The following is a 15,474-nucleotide window of genomic DNA, read 5'->3' as shown; positions in this document are numbered from 1 at the left end:
TGAACTTAGTGACTATCTGAAAACATGGGTCATTGAGGTATGGCTCAGTGGTAGAGTACATGCTCAGTCTGAAAGAGACTCTGGGTTCCCTCCCTAGCACCAAAAGATGGAAAATGAAAATGGTCACAAGAATAAAAATTATATACATATATGTATATATAAATATATAAATTATACATATATACATTGAAAATGGTCAGAATAAGATAGATTGTTGGTTCCTATGAGTGTTAAGATGATAAGATGAACATTAATAATTCCACATTGCCTATTTGGCAGACTCAGTTGAAAATTTTCAGACTTGTTAATATCAACACTTTAAGCTATAAATTATACAGCAAATGGTGGAAATGAGAAACCAATGCGGCTCAAGAAAAAAATGCTAAAAAAGCCTGTGATGCAGGCAAGCTGGGTAACGTGGATATTATGAGTGCGTCTTGCCTTGTGGCTCGCAATTCAACAGGCTCTATTTTTAACAGAGCTGAGATTCCTCTCTCTGCTCCATCATCTCCTCAGTTCACCCTTCTCATCCTGCTCACAGTGCATAGATTTACATGCTGTTTGACTGTGGCCTATTCATAGGCATGACTTACTGCCAATCACTGCACAGCCGTTGTACTTCCTCTCAGGAGCAAAGCATTATTTAATATATGACAACTTTTACTGAAGAGCAAGCTACTTTGATAACAAAATGTTATTGTTGGAAAGTTTTAATGACAAAAATTGTCACAATTTTTTTGCTAAGTTGATTATATAAGTGTATATATGTATATGAACATGTATATATATTTATTTTTATGCACTATAAAAAAGTATGGCATATATTTACCTGTTATAATGGATCTTGAGGAAAAGCTCAAACTGGCCTTTGGAAGGTCTGAAAACTAGTATCCCAAGGAATTTTTTTCTTTTCCTTAATTTTATTTTATATGTATTAAGTATTTGCCTGCATGTGTATATGTGCACCATATGCATGTAGTACCTTCAAAAGCCAGAAAATGGTGGAACTGGAGTTATAGACGGTTGTGCTGCCATGGTGATGCTGGTAACTGAACCTGATCCTCTGCAGGAGTAGCCAGTGCTCTTAACCACTAAGCCATCTCTCCAGCCTCAAGTCATTCCGTCCTATTATTATAAATCTAGAACCTTACAATGCATGAACTAGGAAATGTTTAGGTAAGGAAATGGAACCAAAGATGTCCTACTTCATCAGCTATCAGCCTTGGGCAAGAAAATATAGATGATTCACTGATACAGCCATCAAATCGGACCACACCCTTTTAATCTATATCACATGTTTGTAGAAGGGTATAAACACTTGACCCCATGTTGTCTCCTGCCCCTTTGTGAGAATGGCAATTCTCTCTTGCTAATCAGGGCAGCTCAGTAGATTCAAAGGCATGTTAAATGTCATCCAGTGAAAATCCTTTCCCTTTATTGATGAAGGCACTGAAATCCCTGAGGGTTTGTGACTGCTTATGCTTTAAGTTCCATAGCGGCAGCCTCTCCACAGAAGTATCCCAGTCACAGCTCACAGCTCTTATAAACCTGGATGCTCTAGAGTACTTCAGACTCAGTCTTAATGGTGTGGCTCTCATGATTTTTTTGTTTGTTTGTTTGTTTTGTTTGGCTTTTCAAGACAGGATTTCTCTGTGTAGCTTTGGAGCCTGTCCTGGAACTCGCTCTATAGACCAGGCTGGCCTCGAACTCACAGAGATCCACCTGGCTCTGCCTCCCAAGTGCTGGGATCAAAGGCGTGTGCCACTACCACCCGGCTTGGCTCTCAGGATTCAACAGTATAACTATTTTGAGAGATCTACCCGATACATAGACACCATTTATCGCAGGCCCTATGAATGAAGTGAGATAATCATTCACACACGTTTTTTTAACTCTAGGAAATACCTTTTCACTCTAAAAGCTCCCAAATCAATTAGCCCCCTGCAATAATATCATCCTGAAAAGGTTGCCTCTAGCAGATACCTCAGACTGCTGGAATTATAATACACTTAAGTCTATACATTAACCACTGAGCTGTGGCTCAGGTATCATTGCTTCATGCACATGTCAAGGAATATTCTGCTACTAATTTACCATATAGCAGGCAGTCAAAGGCAGTTTTAACTACAAATGTTATTCAAAGTTTCTATTTTTATAATATTTAGCATTTTTTTGCAGTTCTGATCATTAATTCATTACTCTTTCCTTCCAGTGAAATTTAACCTCCATCTGGGCGAGTGCCTTTAGTTCGCTGTGCAATAGTCCCACCCTTTGACCCTTTGAAGGTATTCAGTGTACACTCACTGGTTCCACAAAGACTAGAAAGACTACGTTGGCTTATGACACAGCATTTGTAACACTTTCCTAAAAAAGGTGTGCGATCCACTTAGGACGGCAGGATTTCCAGATAAGCAATGTGAGTTATGAATGCTTAGATAGGACCTCTTAAGTGTTTTGGTAAGAATTATTCTAGAAATTTTTTTAATGAAGAAAATTAATGTAAAACATGTCCCTTGTGTGAGATAATTTGGTGGAGAGCAATAATTTCATCTTACTATCAACTCTAATGCTGTAATGACTTTTTGAAGACTTACAGATCTAAACTTTCCTTTTAACCTAAATAAGCACATAGTGTATGCACATCAGATTAGTTAAAACTGACTCTATGGTTCACTTGGGATGGTATTTATAAAAAAGTAGTAAAATGTAAAACAGCTAATCTCAGGTCAATGTACTTTTTTCTTAGCTACTATTGAGGCTGATGGTAAGTTTTAGGACTGAAGGTGAATCTTCTTTCTCCCTACTGGTTCCTCACTTGAGTCTCCTCACAGTTTTGAAGTTAACCTAAGCAGATCTCCTGAGATTGTGAATTGTGAAGTATGTCATGTTTCCTAACGAGCTGAGTTTGATACTACAGGGATCTCAAGCAAAGAGGTAAGTGGAGGAATGCGATTTCTCCATAAACCACAGTAGGATATAGAAAAGGATAATTAAAATGCAAATTCTAAGCATGGCTACAGTAACAGGAAGAATGGAAGGAAAACACAGTTCCTAATATTAATAAATGAGGTTTCTACTCTGATTTGTTGCAGTTCTAAAATAATTATCTTTGGTAACATGGAGGTTGACATTTTTCTGTTGTTTAATATCCTAATTTTCTAACTACAGAATTTTCAAAGATTAAAAAAGTAGTTAAGGTTTTAAAAATATTATGTTATATATATATATATATATATATATATATATATATATATATATATATATATATACATAATCAGTTCTTTAGAGAGACTTATCCTATGAAAGGCAAACTGGGGCTGGGGATGCAGCTCAGTCAGCGGCAGACCATTTGCTTACCCCTGTAAAGGCCTTGGCTTAAGATGCCAGCACAGGAGAAACATAAGAGATTATGTGTCACCAATGACACTCACCAAAAAGATTCAAAAGACAAGCAAGGCACAAACTCTGAGTCATTTGTGGGACATGGAGTCATCAACACCTGTAATCTTATAACCTGAGATTGCCTTTCCCGGGCTGCCTTCGGGATCAAGCCCACCACAGCTGGCAAGACATCTGTTTGGTTTTGAGGGTTAGCGCGACCACAGCCAGAGCCGACGTGTAATCCCCCTCAGCCCCAAACATTAGCGAATGCTCTTTCTAGGCAACAGAACTCCATGGCAGAAACACGTTTGGTATTATATTTTCTAAGGTAACACATTTACCCAGGACCCACGGTAATATCATCCACTCCACGATGGTTGGTGGTGGACCTTGTCTGTTCAAGTCTGACCTGTCGATGTGCTGAGAGGCTAGCAGCAGCAGGAACAAAAAGGTCAGATAGGAGGCCGTGTGGCAGATAAACTTGATGAAGGGCTTTCGGATGAACAGTCCGAGTGGGCTTTTGGGAGCTATCAGGTAGCACACGGAGAAGACGGGGAAAAGCAGGCCTATAATGAAACACGTCACCATCTTCACCGCCCAGTGTCTTCTCCTCCAGCCGGGGAACTCATCGTACCAGCGGGATGCGAGCAGCTGCTGGCAGTTGGGCTGGGCAACAAACTAGGAAGAAAGGACAAGGAAAATTAAGTCCCTGTTTGTACGCAGTGACCTCAGTTCAGCCGGAAGAACTCAAGAGTCAGCTTTATCCTTGAATATACAGTTTTAGTAAAATGACAACTTTTAGTGTTTTCCTTATTTCACATTAAAATAAAATTTAAACGAACCATATAGTCTTTGGGAAAGCAATATTAGAATTCAAAGACACAAGCTGTAGTTCACTTGATACTACAGTAAAATAATCGAACACTGAGTCATTCTGAGAAATACCGTATAATGAACACCTATTTTGCTCAAGACACAGTGCTGCATGTGGACTTAAACGAAGTCAAAACAGGGTACCGGCACCTGAAGTGGAGACAGAGGGAAGGAATAAGAATAACACAGTGTTCTAGTTTCATTCTCTGGTGCTGTGATAAAACACTGACCACAGAAGCAATTTGGGGAGGAAATGATTTATTTAGCTTACAGGTTAGAGTCCATTACGCAAGGAAGCCATGGTAGGAACCTGGAGGCGGTAGCTCAAGTAGAGACCATGGAGGAACGCCATTTATTGGCTTGCTCATCTATCTTTCTTACAAAGTCCAGGGCCCCCTGCCCAGAGATGGTTCTCATAGCAGGATGGGCCCTCCTACATCAATTAGCAATGTAGAAAATGTTCCCACAGACGTTCCCACATAACATCCTGATGGGGGCAACTCTTCATTTGACATTCCCTCTTCCCAGGGGTGTCTAGGTTTGTGTCAAATTCACACACACACACACACACACACACACACACACACACACACACAGAGCTATTCAACAGACATAGGATATATTATGTAAAAAATATGGTCAGATATTTAAGAAAACTCTCGGGGTGGGATGCAATGTTGTGTTGTTGTTGGTTGAGTCAGGGGGTTCTCTAGCAGCCCTGGACACCCTGGAATCCTGGCTGCCAGAGGCAATCCTGAACAGCTTCCATTCTGGGGGACTTTGGAACAAAGTGTTCCTGGCTGGGAAACTTCTGTGACCCATATCCTGTTCTGCTTGGGACATTGCTCTGAACCCTCCCACTGAGTGGAGGGGACTTTTGGGGGTGAAGAGGGATCAGTCACACTTCCTAGATAAGTTACTAAGTGGGTATCCCCAGCACCCTCAGGAGAAAGGGGACCTAAGATGAAAGTCTCTCCAGTTCAGTGCCACATGGAGAGTTTGAGCTTGACCCCTTAGCCTTGGGCAAGCCGGGGACCACTGGGGGCGCGGGGTGCAGGGGATGGCACTCAGGTACCCTGCACCTACATACAGAGGATATGAAATTCATTTGTTTGCTAACATCATAACTTCTTGGTGTAGTTATTTTTCATGACTTTCACGTGGTTTTCATTTTTCTTCTTTATTTAGATTTTCTGTCATAAACATGTATGGATTTTGTTATCATAAAAGCAAATATGTATTCAATTGGGTTCAGTTAATAGGCAAATAAACATACAATATTATAATCAAGTCAATGAAAGTCATGATAGCTGAATTTAGTAGGAAATCACCAAGCACATTATGAAATACACCGGCTATCATACACAAGATATTTCGCAAACATTTTACCCCAGTGACAAGCTTAGGATGTAGCACAGATCCTGCTTTCTCCTCTTAAATGAGGAGGGCAGAAAAGCTGTAAGAAGTCTCTGTAATTATACAATTCAGACCAAGAGGGAGTGCTTAAACACACGGTTCAGGATTTCTACCACAAGTTTCTTCACTGCGACTGACACCTCCACATCACATGAATGGAGAGGAAGTGACGTCTTCTGGGTGCAGTGGTCGGGGATTCCTTTCAGAGAGAAGAAAGCTGTCCACGACAAGACATGGCAGTGGGTAACGGCCTACACTGATGGTGAAGTGTACGGTGTATTTGAGAAATGGCAGTGTGGTGCTGAGTGAGGCTGACATTAACGACCTGAAGAAGGACTCTGTTGGCATCACAAAACGGCTGTCTCTACATGCAGACTAAACACCTGTCCCTTCGTAGCTCTTTTCACCCTCCCCACAGCCCTCATGGTTCTTCTTCTGCTCTTAGCCATATGAACATCCTGTAGGTAAGACTTATCCCTGCCTCTTTTTTGATGGTGTGTAAGCAAATGAACCCTGGGTGACCAGAAAGGATGCTTCCCTGAGAACAAAAAGAATAGTAGGCTGAGCTTGGGAAATACTGATGAAGAGAGGGAGGAAGGATTGTAGACATCACAAGAAAACTCACAGAATCAAGTAACCCGGGTTCATAGGAGCTCACAGAGGCTGAACTGACAGCTAGGGAGCCTGCATGGGACTGATCTGGGCCCTCTGCATATATGTGTCAGTTCTGTGACTTGGTCCTCTTGTGGGACTCCTAACAGTGCGAGCAGAGGCTGCCTCTAACTCTTTTGCTGGCTTCTGGGACGATACCCCTCATACTGGGTCACCTTGCCCAGCCTTAACACATGGGGAAGTGCTTAGACTTACTGCAACTTGATATGCCATGTTTTGTTGATATCCATGGAAGGCCCGTCCTTTTCTGAACAGAAATGGAAGAGGAGTGGATTGTGGGGATGCACAGAGAGAAGGTGGAGGGAGGGGAATGGGAGTACAGGAGGGAGGGGAAACTGCATTCATAATGTAAAATCAATACATTTAATTAAAACAAAGAGCAATTCAGCATCTGAGGTGTTGGGTCATGTTGATTAGATATGAATGACAGTTCATCTTCTTGTCCTCCACACTTACTAATCCAAACATACAGTGGGCAGAGTAGCATGAAACAAATCAAATTTTTATGATCATGTGCTAAGTAAATACAGATAAAAAGAGTCTTTTCCTCTAGACTGGGGTGAGGAGGGCATTCTGTTTTTATTGTGAGTAATTTAAGTGCCTTTAAGGTGCTGTAGAAAACAATGTTTAAATTTATATCAAAGAATCGAGGCTTTTTTTTTTTTTCTGACCCAAGCCAGGCTTTCCAAAGGTAAAGCAGAGTTCTGTTGCAGAGTCCTCACCAAGCTCACGATGGACCCTTAAGAAGCTCTGTTCCTTCCAGAGCCCCATTTGCTCCACATGGTCCTTCCCACATATGCAAATAATGTAACGTTTATTTCATTTCCCATGATGTAATATTCTTAAAGAATTAGAATTTAGCACAGGCTAAAAGATTCTTTGTGCTTAAAATTTTTTTTATTTATTTTGCAATACAATTCAGTTCTACATATCAGCCACGGATTCCCTTGTTCTCCCCCTCCCGTCCCCCTCACCTCCCCCCCAGCCCCCCCCATTCCCATCTCCTCCAGGGCAAAGCCTTCCCCACAGACTGAGATCAACCTGGTAGACTCAGTCCAGGTAGGTCCAGTCCCCTCCTCCCAGGCCAAGCCAAGCGACCCTGCATAGGCCCCAGGTTTCAAACAGTCAACTCATGCAATGAGCACAGGACCCGGTCCCACTGCCTGGATGCCTCCCAAACAGATCAAGCCAATCAACTGTCTCACCTATTCAGAGGGCCTGATCCAGTGGGGACCCCTCAGCCATTGGTTCATAGTTCATGTGTTTCCATTCATTTGGCTATTTGTCCCTGTGCTTTATCCAACCTTGGTCTCAACAATTCTCGCTCATATAAACCCTCCTCATTCTCGCTGATTGGACTCCCAGAGGACTGATATCCAGAATATATAAGGAACTCAAGAAATTAGACATCAAGATGCCCAACAGTCCAATTAAGAAATGGGCTATAGAACTAAACAGAGAATTCTCAACAGAGGAAACTCAAATGGCCGAAAGACATTTAAGGAATTGCTCAACATCCCTAATCATCAGGGAAATGCAAATCAAAACAATTCTGAGATACCACCTTACACCTGTCAGAATGGCTAAGATCAAAAACACTGAAGACACCTTGTGCTTAACATTTTTTAAAAGATTTGTTCATTTTATTTATATGTGTTTTGCTTGTGTGTATGTATGTGCACCATGTGTATGTTTGGTGACCACACAGGCCAGAAGAGGGCATCAGATCCCCTAGAACTGAAGTTACTGATGGCTTTGAACCACACAACATGGATGCTGGGTCCTCTGTAAGCACAAAAAGTTCTCTTAACTACTGAGCTCTCTCTCCAGCCTGGTTAAAACATTTTAATGGGACAAACTGAATCCATTAAAGATGGAAAAACTGTGAGTAAAAATGGCTATGATCTCATCAGTCCCCACATATGAACAGACCAATCGAGAGAGTAAGCAGAGAATAACACATTTCATACACTCAGGAAAAGTGAACGAAAGGTATAGAGATGGGTCAACATGGTCTAAATGAAGTTGAGGACTCATGACTCTCCCTCTCCTGATCTAAGTTTCCTGACAGGGTAAGAGACCCCACCCTTATTTTGGCACTCACAACTTTAGAGTTATCAGACCATCTTTGGTTGATGGAAAGGTCATACGTCATGGTGGGAGAGAATGAATGTTCCATCATCCCCTTCGTTACCCCGAGGTATTGAATGGGGACATCCCATTGATACCATGAGGATCCCCCTCCAACAGAAACAAGCTAGGAACCAAGCCTTAAACACATGGGCCCTAATTCAAGCTATAGTGTTCACTTGAGATTTACTTTTTATTTTATGTGTATGCCTACAAGTATGTAAGTGCAACACATGTGTACCTGATGTGTGCAGGAGCCAGAAGAGGGAATTGGGTCTCCTAGAGCTGGAGTTACAGACAGTGGTGACCTGCCATGTGGGTGCTGGGACTAGCTAAGATGTCACCTCTTCGTGGCACTAGAGGTTTTACTTGTGTCATAAGATGTCTAGCTGGAGCACTGTCTTCCTTATTTTTTTTTGGTGACTCCATTTATAACCCTTTTGCATAGGCATATAATTTAGGAAGCTTCTACAGTAGTAGGTTTCCACATGGCCCTTCAAAAGGCCTGGAGTGTTAGCTGTCTCTCCGCATCCCCTCCTTTACCCTGCCCTGACCCCGCTCAGTCCTCCAAGTCTACTCTCCCTTCATCTCTCCATAACACTCAACTCTATTTTGTCTTTCGGGATGATCCTTTACTCCCCTCTCCTCCTTCAGTAAGTACCCAACCTCTGTGGATATTTGGATTGTAGCACACCTATCAAAAGCTGAACGCTAACGTCCACATGTAAGAGAAAACATAAAATAGTTGTCTTTTTGTGTTCGGGGCTCTACATTGTATTACAGGGAATTTGCTCATCAGTGTTCACTGCTGCTCTGTTCATAATAGCCGGAGACTGGAAACAGCCTAGATGTCCATAAACTAGAAGACGGATAATTAAAAAGTGGTACATTTACATAATGGAATATTATTCAGCTGTCAAGAAAAATGAAATTATGAAATTTGAAAGTAAAATGGAAGGAACTAGAAAAAAAACATCTTGGGTGAGGGAACTCAGAACCCAAAAGACATGTATTACAGGATTTTTTTTTATTAAAAAAAACAACTTTTAATTGCTGAAATAGGTGATCTCGTCCTACTCTTTCTTCCCGTCCCTTTTGTCTTCTTCCTAACTTCCTGTCTCCCTCATTTCTTCTCTTTTCCTACTTCCTGTCAGTTTGCTCAGCTTCCTCCAACTCCTTCTGAAGGACTCTTCCAGAGAACTGACATTTCCGCTGAGCCCTGGTGGGACACAGCAGCGTTGCTCACAGGAAGCTGGGGGCCAGGAGCCTGGGCTCCTCCATTTGTCTTCCTGCAGCAGAATCTGTCACGGGAACCACCACCCTCTGCACACTCCCGGCCTGGGTGAAGGGAATCTCACTACAGGTCCACACTTCAGCCTCTAGTCAACCCCTTCAGGAAGAGAATTTCGAGCACAACTCCAGCCATGGCCTGGACACTCACAAGGAAACGTCACAAACGTTCAGATTTACACCGGTCCCAGACATTGACAAAAGAGGCACTGACGATTATTTCTAAATTCCTCATCATTTGTACTCTAATAACCTTGAAGACATTTCTAAAGCCTGATTCTTTGAGTATATACAGAACTGCCGAGTCACAGAATTCTAATCACTGTGAAAATGACTGAATCTAATCTTGTTTTTACAAATAAATTGTGATCCAACCTGAATGAATTAAAAAGCACACAAAATACTAAAATTCCAAAACATAAAGGAAAATGATGAGAAAGAATAAAATTAAAGAGTATATTTAAAAGAAATACTTAAATCAACTGGACAATTGGCACTGCCTGGGCAGGAATTGAAACATTAACTACAGACAATGCAAATTGGAAGGAGTCAGACAATGAGTGCAGCACAATGGACGTTCTGACCTGATATGATTGATTTAGTATTTACTCTTCCTTCACATTTTCAGCTTTGCATTATATTTTTTTTCTAGCTTAAAAACTCACACCCAAAATTTGCACTGCAGCCATATTCTCAAAAAGAGCAAAATATGTATATTCTACAGGCAATCATCCTGCCTGACTTGAGTGCCCCTGCCCAGCTTTTTTGTTTTTTCCAAAAATATGTTTTATAATGTTGATAACAGGATTTCAGGGCTCTCTGGACACAGAGAGTTCCCAAGAACCAACTAATCCACAGCTGAAAACCCTTTTCTGTTATATCAGCCATTTACATCCCTTCAAAGTCACCAGTGACTTTCAACTCTGGCTGTCTGTTGCCCAGTTATGGTTCTGTCCACAATGAAGACAATTCCTCGAGTCTCCCTGAGCATATTCAGATCATGTGACTGGCTATATCTATTTACTTCGTTAATCAAAGCACTATTTCCCCATGCTGTTTCCTGATGTGATAAAAGTCAGCACGGTCCATCAGATGCTAGCTAGGTAATTGGGAGTGAGAGAGATCACAGTCTCCCGGAACTAGTAAGTCTGTTTCTGGGAACTCACTGTATGTTGAAGATCGGTGATATTATAGATAACTTCATACAACCTTCTGAAACAGGGAGGTGCAGAAAGCCGGGGAAATGATGCTCAATGTAAAATGATCACCAGAAATTCAAGGCAACAAGTTAAGCCTGAAAAATAGGCAGGCTTTTAACAAATGCAAGCTGGTTGGTGAATGTACCTTGGCTTCTGTTTAGAAAAGACCGCACTAAAAATTTTGAGGCAAAATCCCTGAGCTAGGCTATAATTTACTGTGGAGTTAGCAGAGATACAGTAGAAAGGAACATTGTCACCATCTCTTAGCATCTATATAAAAAGATTTCTTCAGGAAACTCCTGAGTCCTTGTTATTTGCAGTGTGGGCTGAGGCCACACTGGCATTAACTGGGGACATCAGTGACACAGGGTATCACTCCCAACTTTAGACTCAGTAATAACATGCAATGTACGACTCCTGTCCATGTTAACTGTGTGTAAACACTGGTTTAATGTATTTGATGCCTAATGAAACTACTTATAGTTCTAAGAATAGAATAAGTATTTAAAGACTAGTTAGAATTCAATGTAAATATACATTCTAATGATTACAAAAATATCAGGTCATGACAGCTGAGAGAAATAATTTTATAACCAAATTTTAATTAAGATGTCATAAAAAGAGTAACTATTAGAGAAGGATTTCTATGAGAAAAATCACATTCATAATAATAGTAGTAACTTAAGAATAAGAGAATGTCCATAAAATAACTAGTTTGCAAATTGTTTTCAGTAGCTTTCTTGAAATAAAACAACAACAACAGCAACAACAAAACAAACAACCTCTCCCCACAAAAAAAAAACCCGAATGGATCTTTTATCAGATCTGAGAAGATGATGGAAAAAGTCTCAAGAACGATCAGAAAGTCTAAGTGAGAAGCTGGAGAGCCTGTCCTCCATGCTAACAAGGCCTCTGGCTTTGAGTGCAAAGAACTGTCTATCGGGTCATCAGGCTGCCTAATCACTGTCCTTCAACATGCAGGATAAACTAGATTTTCAGAATGGGATTCAAAGATGTCCTGTCACTTGATACCATGTCTGTGTCAGTGAAGGGTAGCCAAACTCCCACTAATCATGTTAGTCAAACAAGCACAGGATTACATTTCCTAAAATACTCGTGGGTCTATGTTCAGAATTGGTTTAGAAGATGATCTGCAATGAAAGTGAATAGTAACAGGAGGCTGGAAATGCCAGGCCGTCTGAAAAGGGAGGGTGATGATAGCTCAACACGGAATACATTAAACTGTTGAACTTGACATGGGCATGGTGATTCATGCCTGTAATCCCAGCACTCAGGAATCAGAAACAGGAAAACCGAGAGTTTGAGGCTAGCCTGGTCTGCACAGTGAGAAACCGCCTCAACAAACAAACAAACAAACAAACAAATGCTGAAGAAACAAATAAGTTGAACCTAGAAAACAAAGCCAACTAAGTGGCCAGAAACTATAATCAATTAGATAATGGCAGCTCTTTGAAAATTACCAAGGGAAGCGGTTAGAACAATCTCCACGCCTGCTCACCATTACCCATCTGAAAGCATAGGTAAATAATTGAAATAATTTGTGAAATTGGCAACTATTTCTAGGATGCTGCTTAAAGTTAAATGAACAGACAGGGGGAGGAAGGAATTTACTGGCTATTGATGGAACCATGCCTGAATGTTTCTTCATGTGTTGAATAATTTAGGACAGTACTAGAGGGAAAGAGAGTGAGGTGTGGCTCATAGCCGGGTATTAAGGACTGACTCTCCAGTCCCCAGTCTCCGATAGGCAAACAAGGCTTCCTCACAGAGACAAGGCATATCCAGAAATGGTGTTTCAATCTCCATTAAAGTCAAAGACTGAAGAGTGGTTCGGTCTCCACCAGGGCAAGAATCCAGAGCAGACAAGAGCAGATGAGCATGCATGTTAAACGTTCTTAGGAGATAAAAGTGTCTAATCATTGTTCTGTTCCCTGCTCTGCATATTTCCACATAACAACCAGCGCTCCTATTTCTTTAAAGAACTTTATTATGAAAAAGTGGAAATATAAAATAATTCACACACTACAATTAAACAGAACAAAGTCCATACACCTCAATGAACTTCCATGCAGTTAGAATAGCCATCCAGAATGGAAACTGTGTAGCTTCACAGTGGATTTTACACTTTTCATTATCTAATACATTTTATTCGCTTATCCACCACCAAAAAAGAGAAATACGGGGCCTGGTTAGCAGTAGAAAGACAATTAGCTTTCTGTCCTCTTTCATAACTCATGTCCACCACCTGCATTCAGTCCTTCCTCATCTCCTATTACTCAGCCCATCTTGTTCTCTTTCTACATAACATGCTGTGCCCATACGCACATTTGTTTTCACATATACATGTTATTGGCTAGATTCTGCATCTCAGGGAGAATGGTCAAGTTTCTTTCTTTCTGAGATTGTATGATTTCACTTAATATTATATACTCTAAGTCCATTCATTTTTCTGCAGACTTTTGTGATTATGTTCTTCTTTAGAGCTGAACAACATTCATATAGATAAATGTGTGTGTATATATACAAATACATCACACACATATACATACATACACATACACACACACACACACACACACACATATATATATATATATATACACACACATATGTGTGTATGTGTGTTTCATTATCCATTCATCTGTTAGTTGATAACTAGGTTGATTCTAATTCTTTGCTATAGTGAATAAAACAGCAATAAACACAGGGGTTCATACTGAGGAATCTGGGTATACACCCAGAGTGAAATTACTGGGTCCTATGGTATACTTCCTATGCCTGAGAAGATGAAATTGTGTAAGTTTTTAGAAAGCAGTAAACCAATTTCACTCTTCCACAATTAAAGTCATCTTCAGAGGGTAAAAGTCCCTTTTTGCCAATCTAAACATTTCAGTAAAACAGATAATGGGCTATGTGTATTTTAAATAAATGTACATGGACTTATAAACAGATATTAGAGACAGGGTCTCTCTAGGTATCCCTGGCTGGTCTGGAACTTGATATGTAGACCAGGCTGGTCTTGAACTCACAGATACCTGCCTACTTCTACCTCCCGAGTGCTGAGATTAAAGGTATGCACCACTGCACCTTGCCTAAACAGACACTAACTTTAATCTTAGGATCAAGCTGAGATCATTCCCCTGATGCTCTTGGCGACCCTTACTTTTAACCATCAACAAAACCTATAATCACCTGGGGAGAGAGCCTCAATAAAGCACTGTTCATATCATGTTGGCCTGCAGATATGGCTGTGGGGTTATCTTGATTGTTTTAATCTATGGTAAGAACATGGCTGGCATCTTTTGGCAGGGGGCCATATAAAAGGACATTGCAGAAAGCAAATTATTCACTTTTACACAGGCTTGGCCTTCATTCCTGCTAGGGAGCTCATTGACTCTGTTGCTGTCACTGCTGATTCCTTCCTGAATATTAGAGACAGACCTGAATATTTCAGCCAGGAGGGAGTGGCCCAAGCCTTTATTCCCAGTACCTGGGAGGCAGAGGCAGGCAGATCTCTGAATTTGAGGTCAACTGGGTCTACAGAGTGAATTCCAGGAGAGCCAGGACTACAAACTGAAACTCTGTCTCAAAAAAAAAAACCTGAAAAAACCAACAACAACAGCAACAAAAAAAAGAGGGAAGGAAGGGAGAGAGGGAGGGAGGGATGGAGGGAGGGAGAGAGAGAGCGAGAGACAGACAGACAGACTGAAGATCAGTAATCTTCCAAGATTTTGGCACCAGATTGGGACTACCACAGGACCCAGTCTCCAGGATTGAGCAACTACTGGATTCTTGGCTTCTTCGGTGTGACACAACCATTTTTGAACTACTCTGATTGGGTAAGGCAATCCAATAAATCTACTTTTAATATATATTTGTGCTGCCTGGTCTGTTCTTCTAAGGACCCTGACTAATACATTCTATGATGTTTCTCCCTTCAGTGAAGTTCTGGCTGTTGACAATGCCTAGCTTTGAAAACTACTTTGCCTCTCCTGGGAAAAATAATAGCTATAACCATTTATTTCGCTCCTCAGTTGTCTGCTGACTGAAGTTGGAACGACACTGTCTAGCCTGCAGCACAGACTAACGAATGTGTTCTGGAGACAGCAGGGTTCGCAGAGTAACTGGCACCTAGAGAGCTCTGTCTGCTCTCACTGGAACAGCCACAAAGGGGACATGTGAACAAAACTGTACATAATGATCAAAGAGGCCACTCCTGACATCACTTCCGGGAGGCAGAGAATGAGGGCAACGTGCCTTTAGAGGAGATGGTGCTCTGTCGTTACTGTTCAGTCTCTCCTGACTGTCACCAAGGCCAGCAGTCTCAGCATCTGCATTAAACTCAGTCCTCATCAGTGCACCTCTCCAGCTCCCTGATGGAGCTGGGTACCAGTTTCTCACTAGGATTATTAACTACAGGCTTGCCACTTTCTCTTATTCTTTTTGTCTTTATAATAATGCAAATCATATTTCTAAAAATGATAGATACATC

General features: G+C 41.2%; 1 protein-coding gene across 4 annotated transcripts in view; it reads right to left on the bottom strand.

Annotated features, from left to right (window-relative positions):
• The window catches only part of Trpc4 (transient receptor potential cation channel subfamily C member 4), a 178,327-nt gene that overhangs the window by 53,907 nt on the left and 108,946 nt on the right, over positions 1-15,474 (bottom strand). For 3 of the 4 annotated variants that reach the window (XM_052731055.1, XM_052731056.1, XM_052731054.1), the window contains exon 4: positions 3,723-4,059. In XM_052731055.1, the coding sequence (XP_052587015.1) occupies positions 3,723-4,059 (337 nt within the window). Of the gene's footprint in view, positions 1-3,722; positions 4,060-15,474 lie in introns of those variants that run through there. The other variant, XM_052731057.1, reaches the window with a different exon arrangement.

This window comes from Peromyscus californicus, unplaced genomic scaffold (assembly GCF_007827085.1).
Source record: "Peromyscus californicus insignis strain IS unplaced genomic scaffold, ASM782708v3 Scaffold_9__1_contigs__length_137607984, whole genome shotgun sequence".
NCBI classification, from domain to species: domain Eukaryota; kingdom Metazoa; phylum Chordata; class Mammalia; order Rodentia; family Cricetidae; genus Peromyscus; species Peromyscus californicus.
The sequence above is the reverse complement of the archived record's forward strand: the minus strand, read 5'-3'. Positions and strand labels throughout refer to the sequence as shown.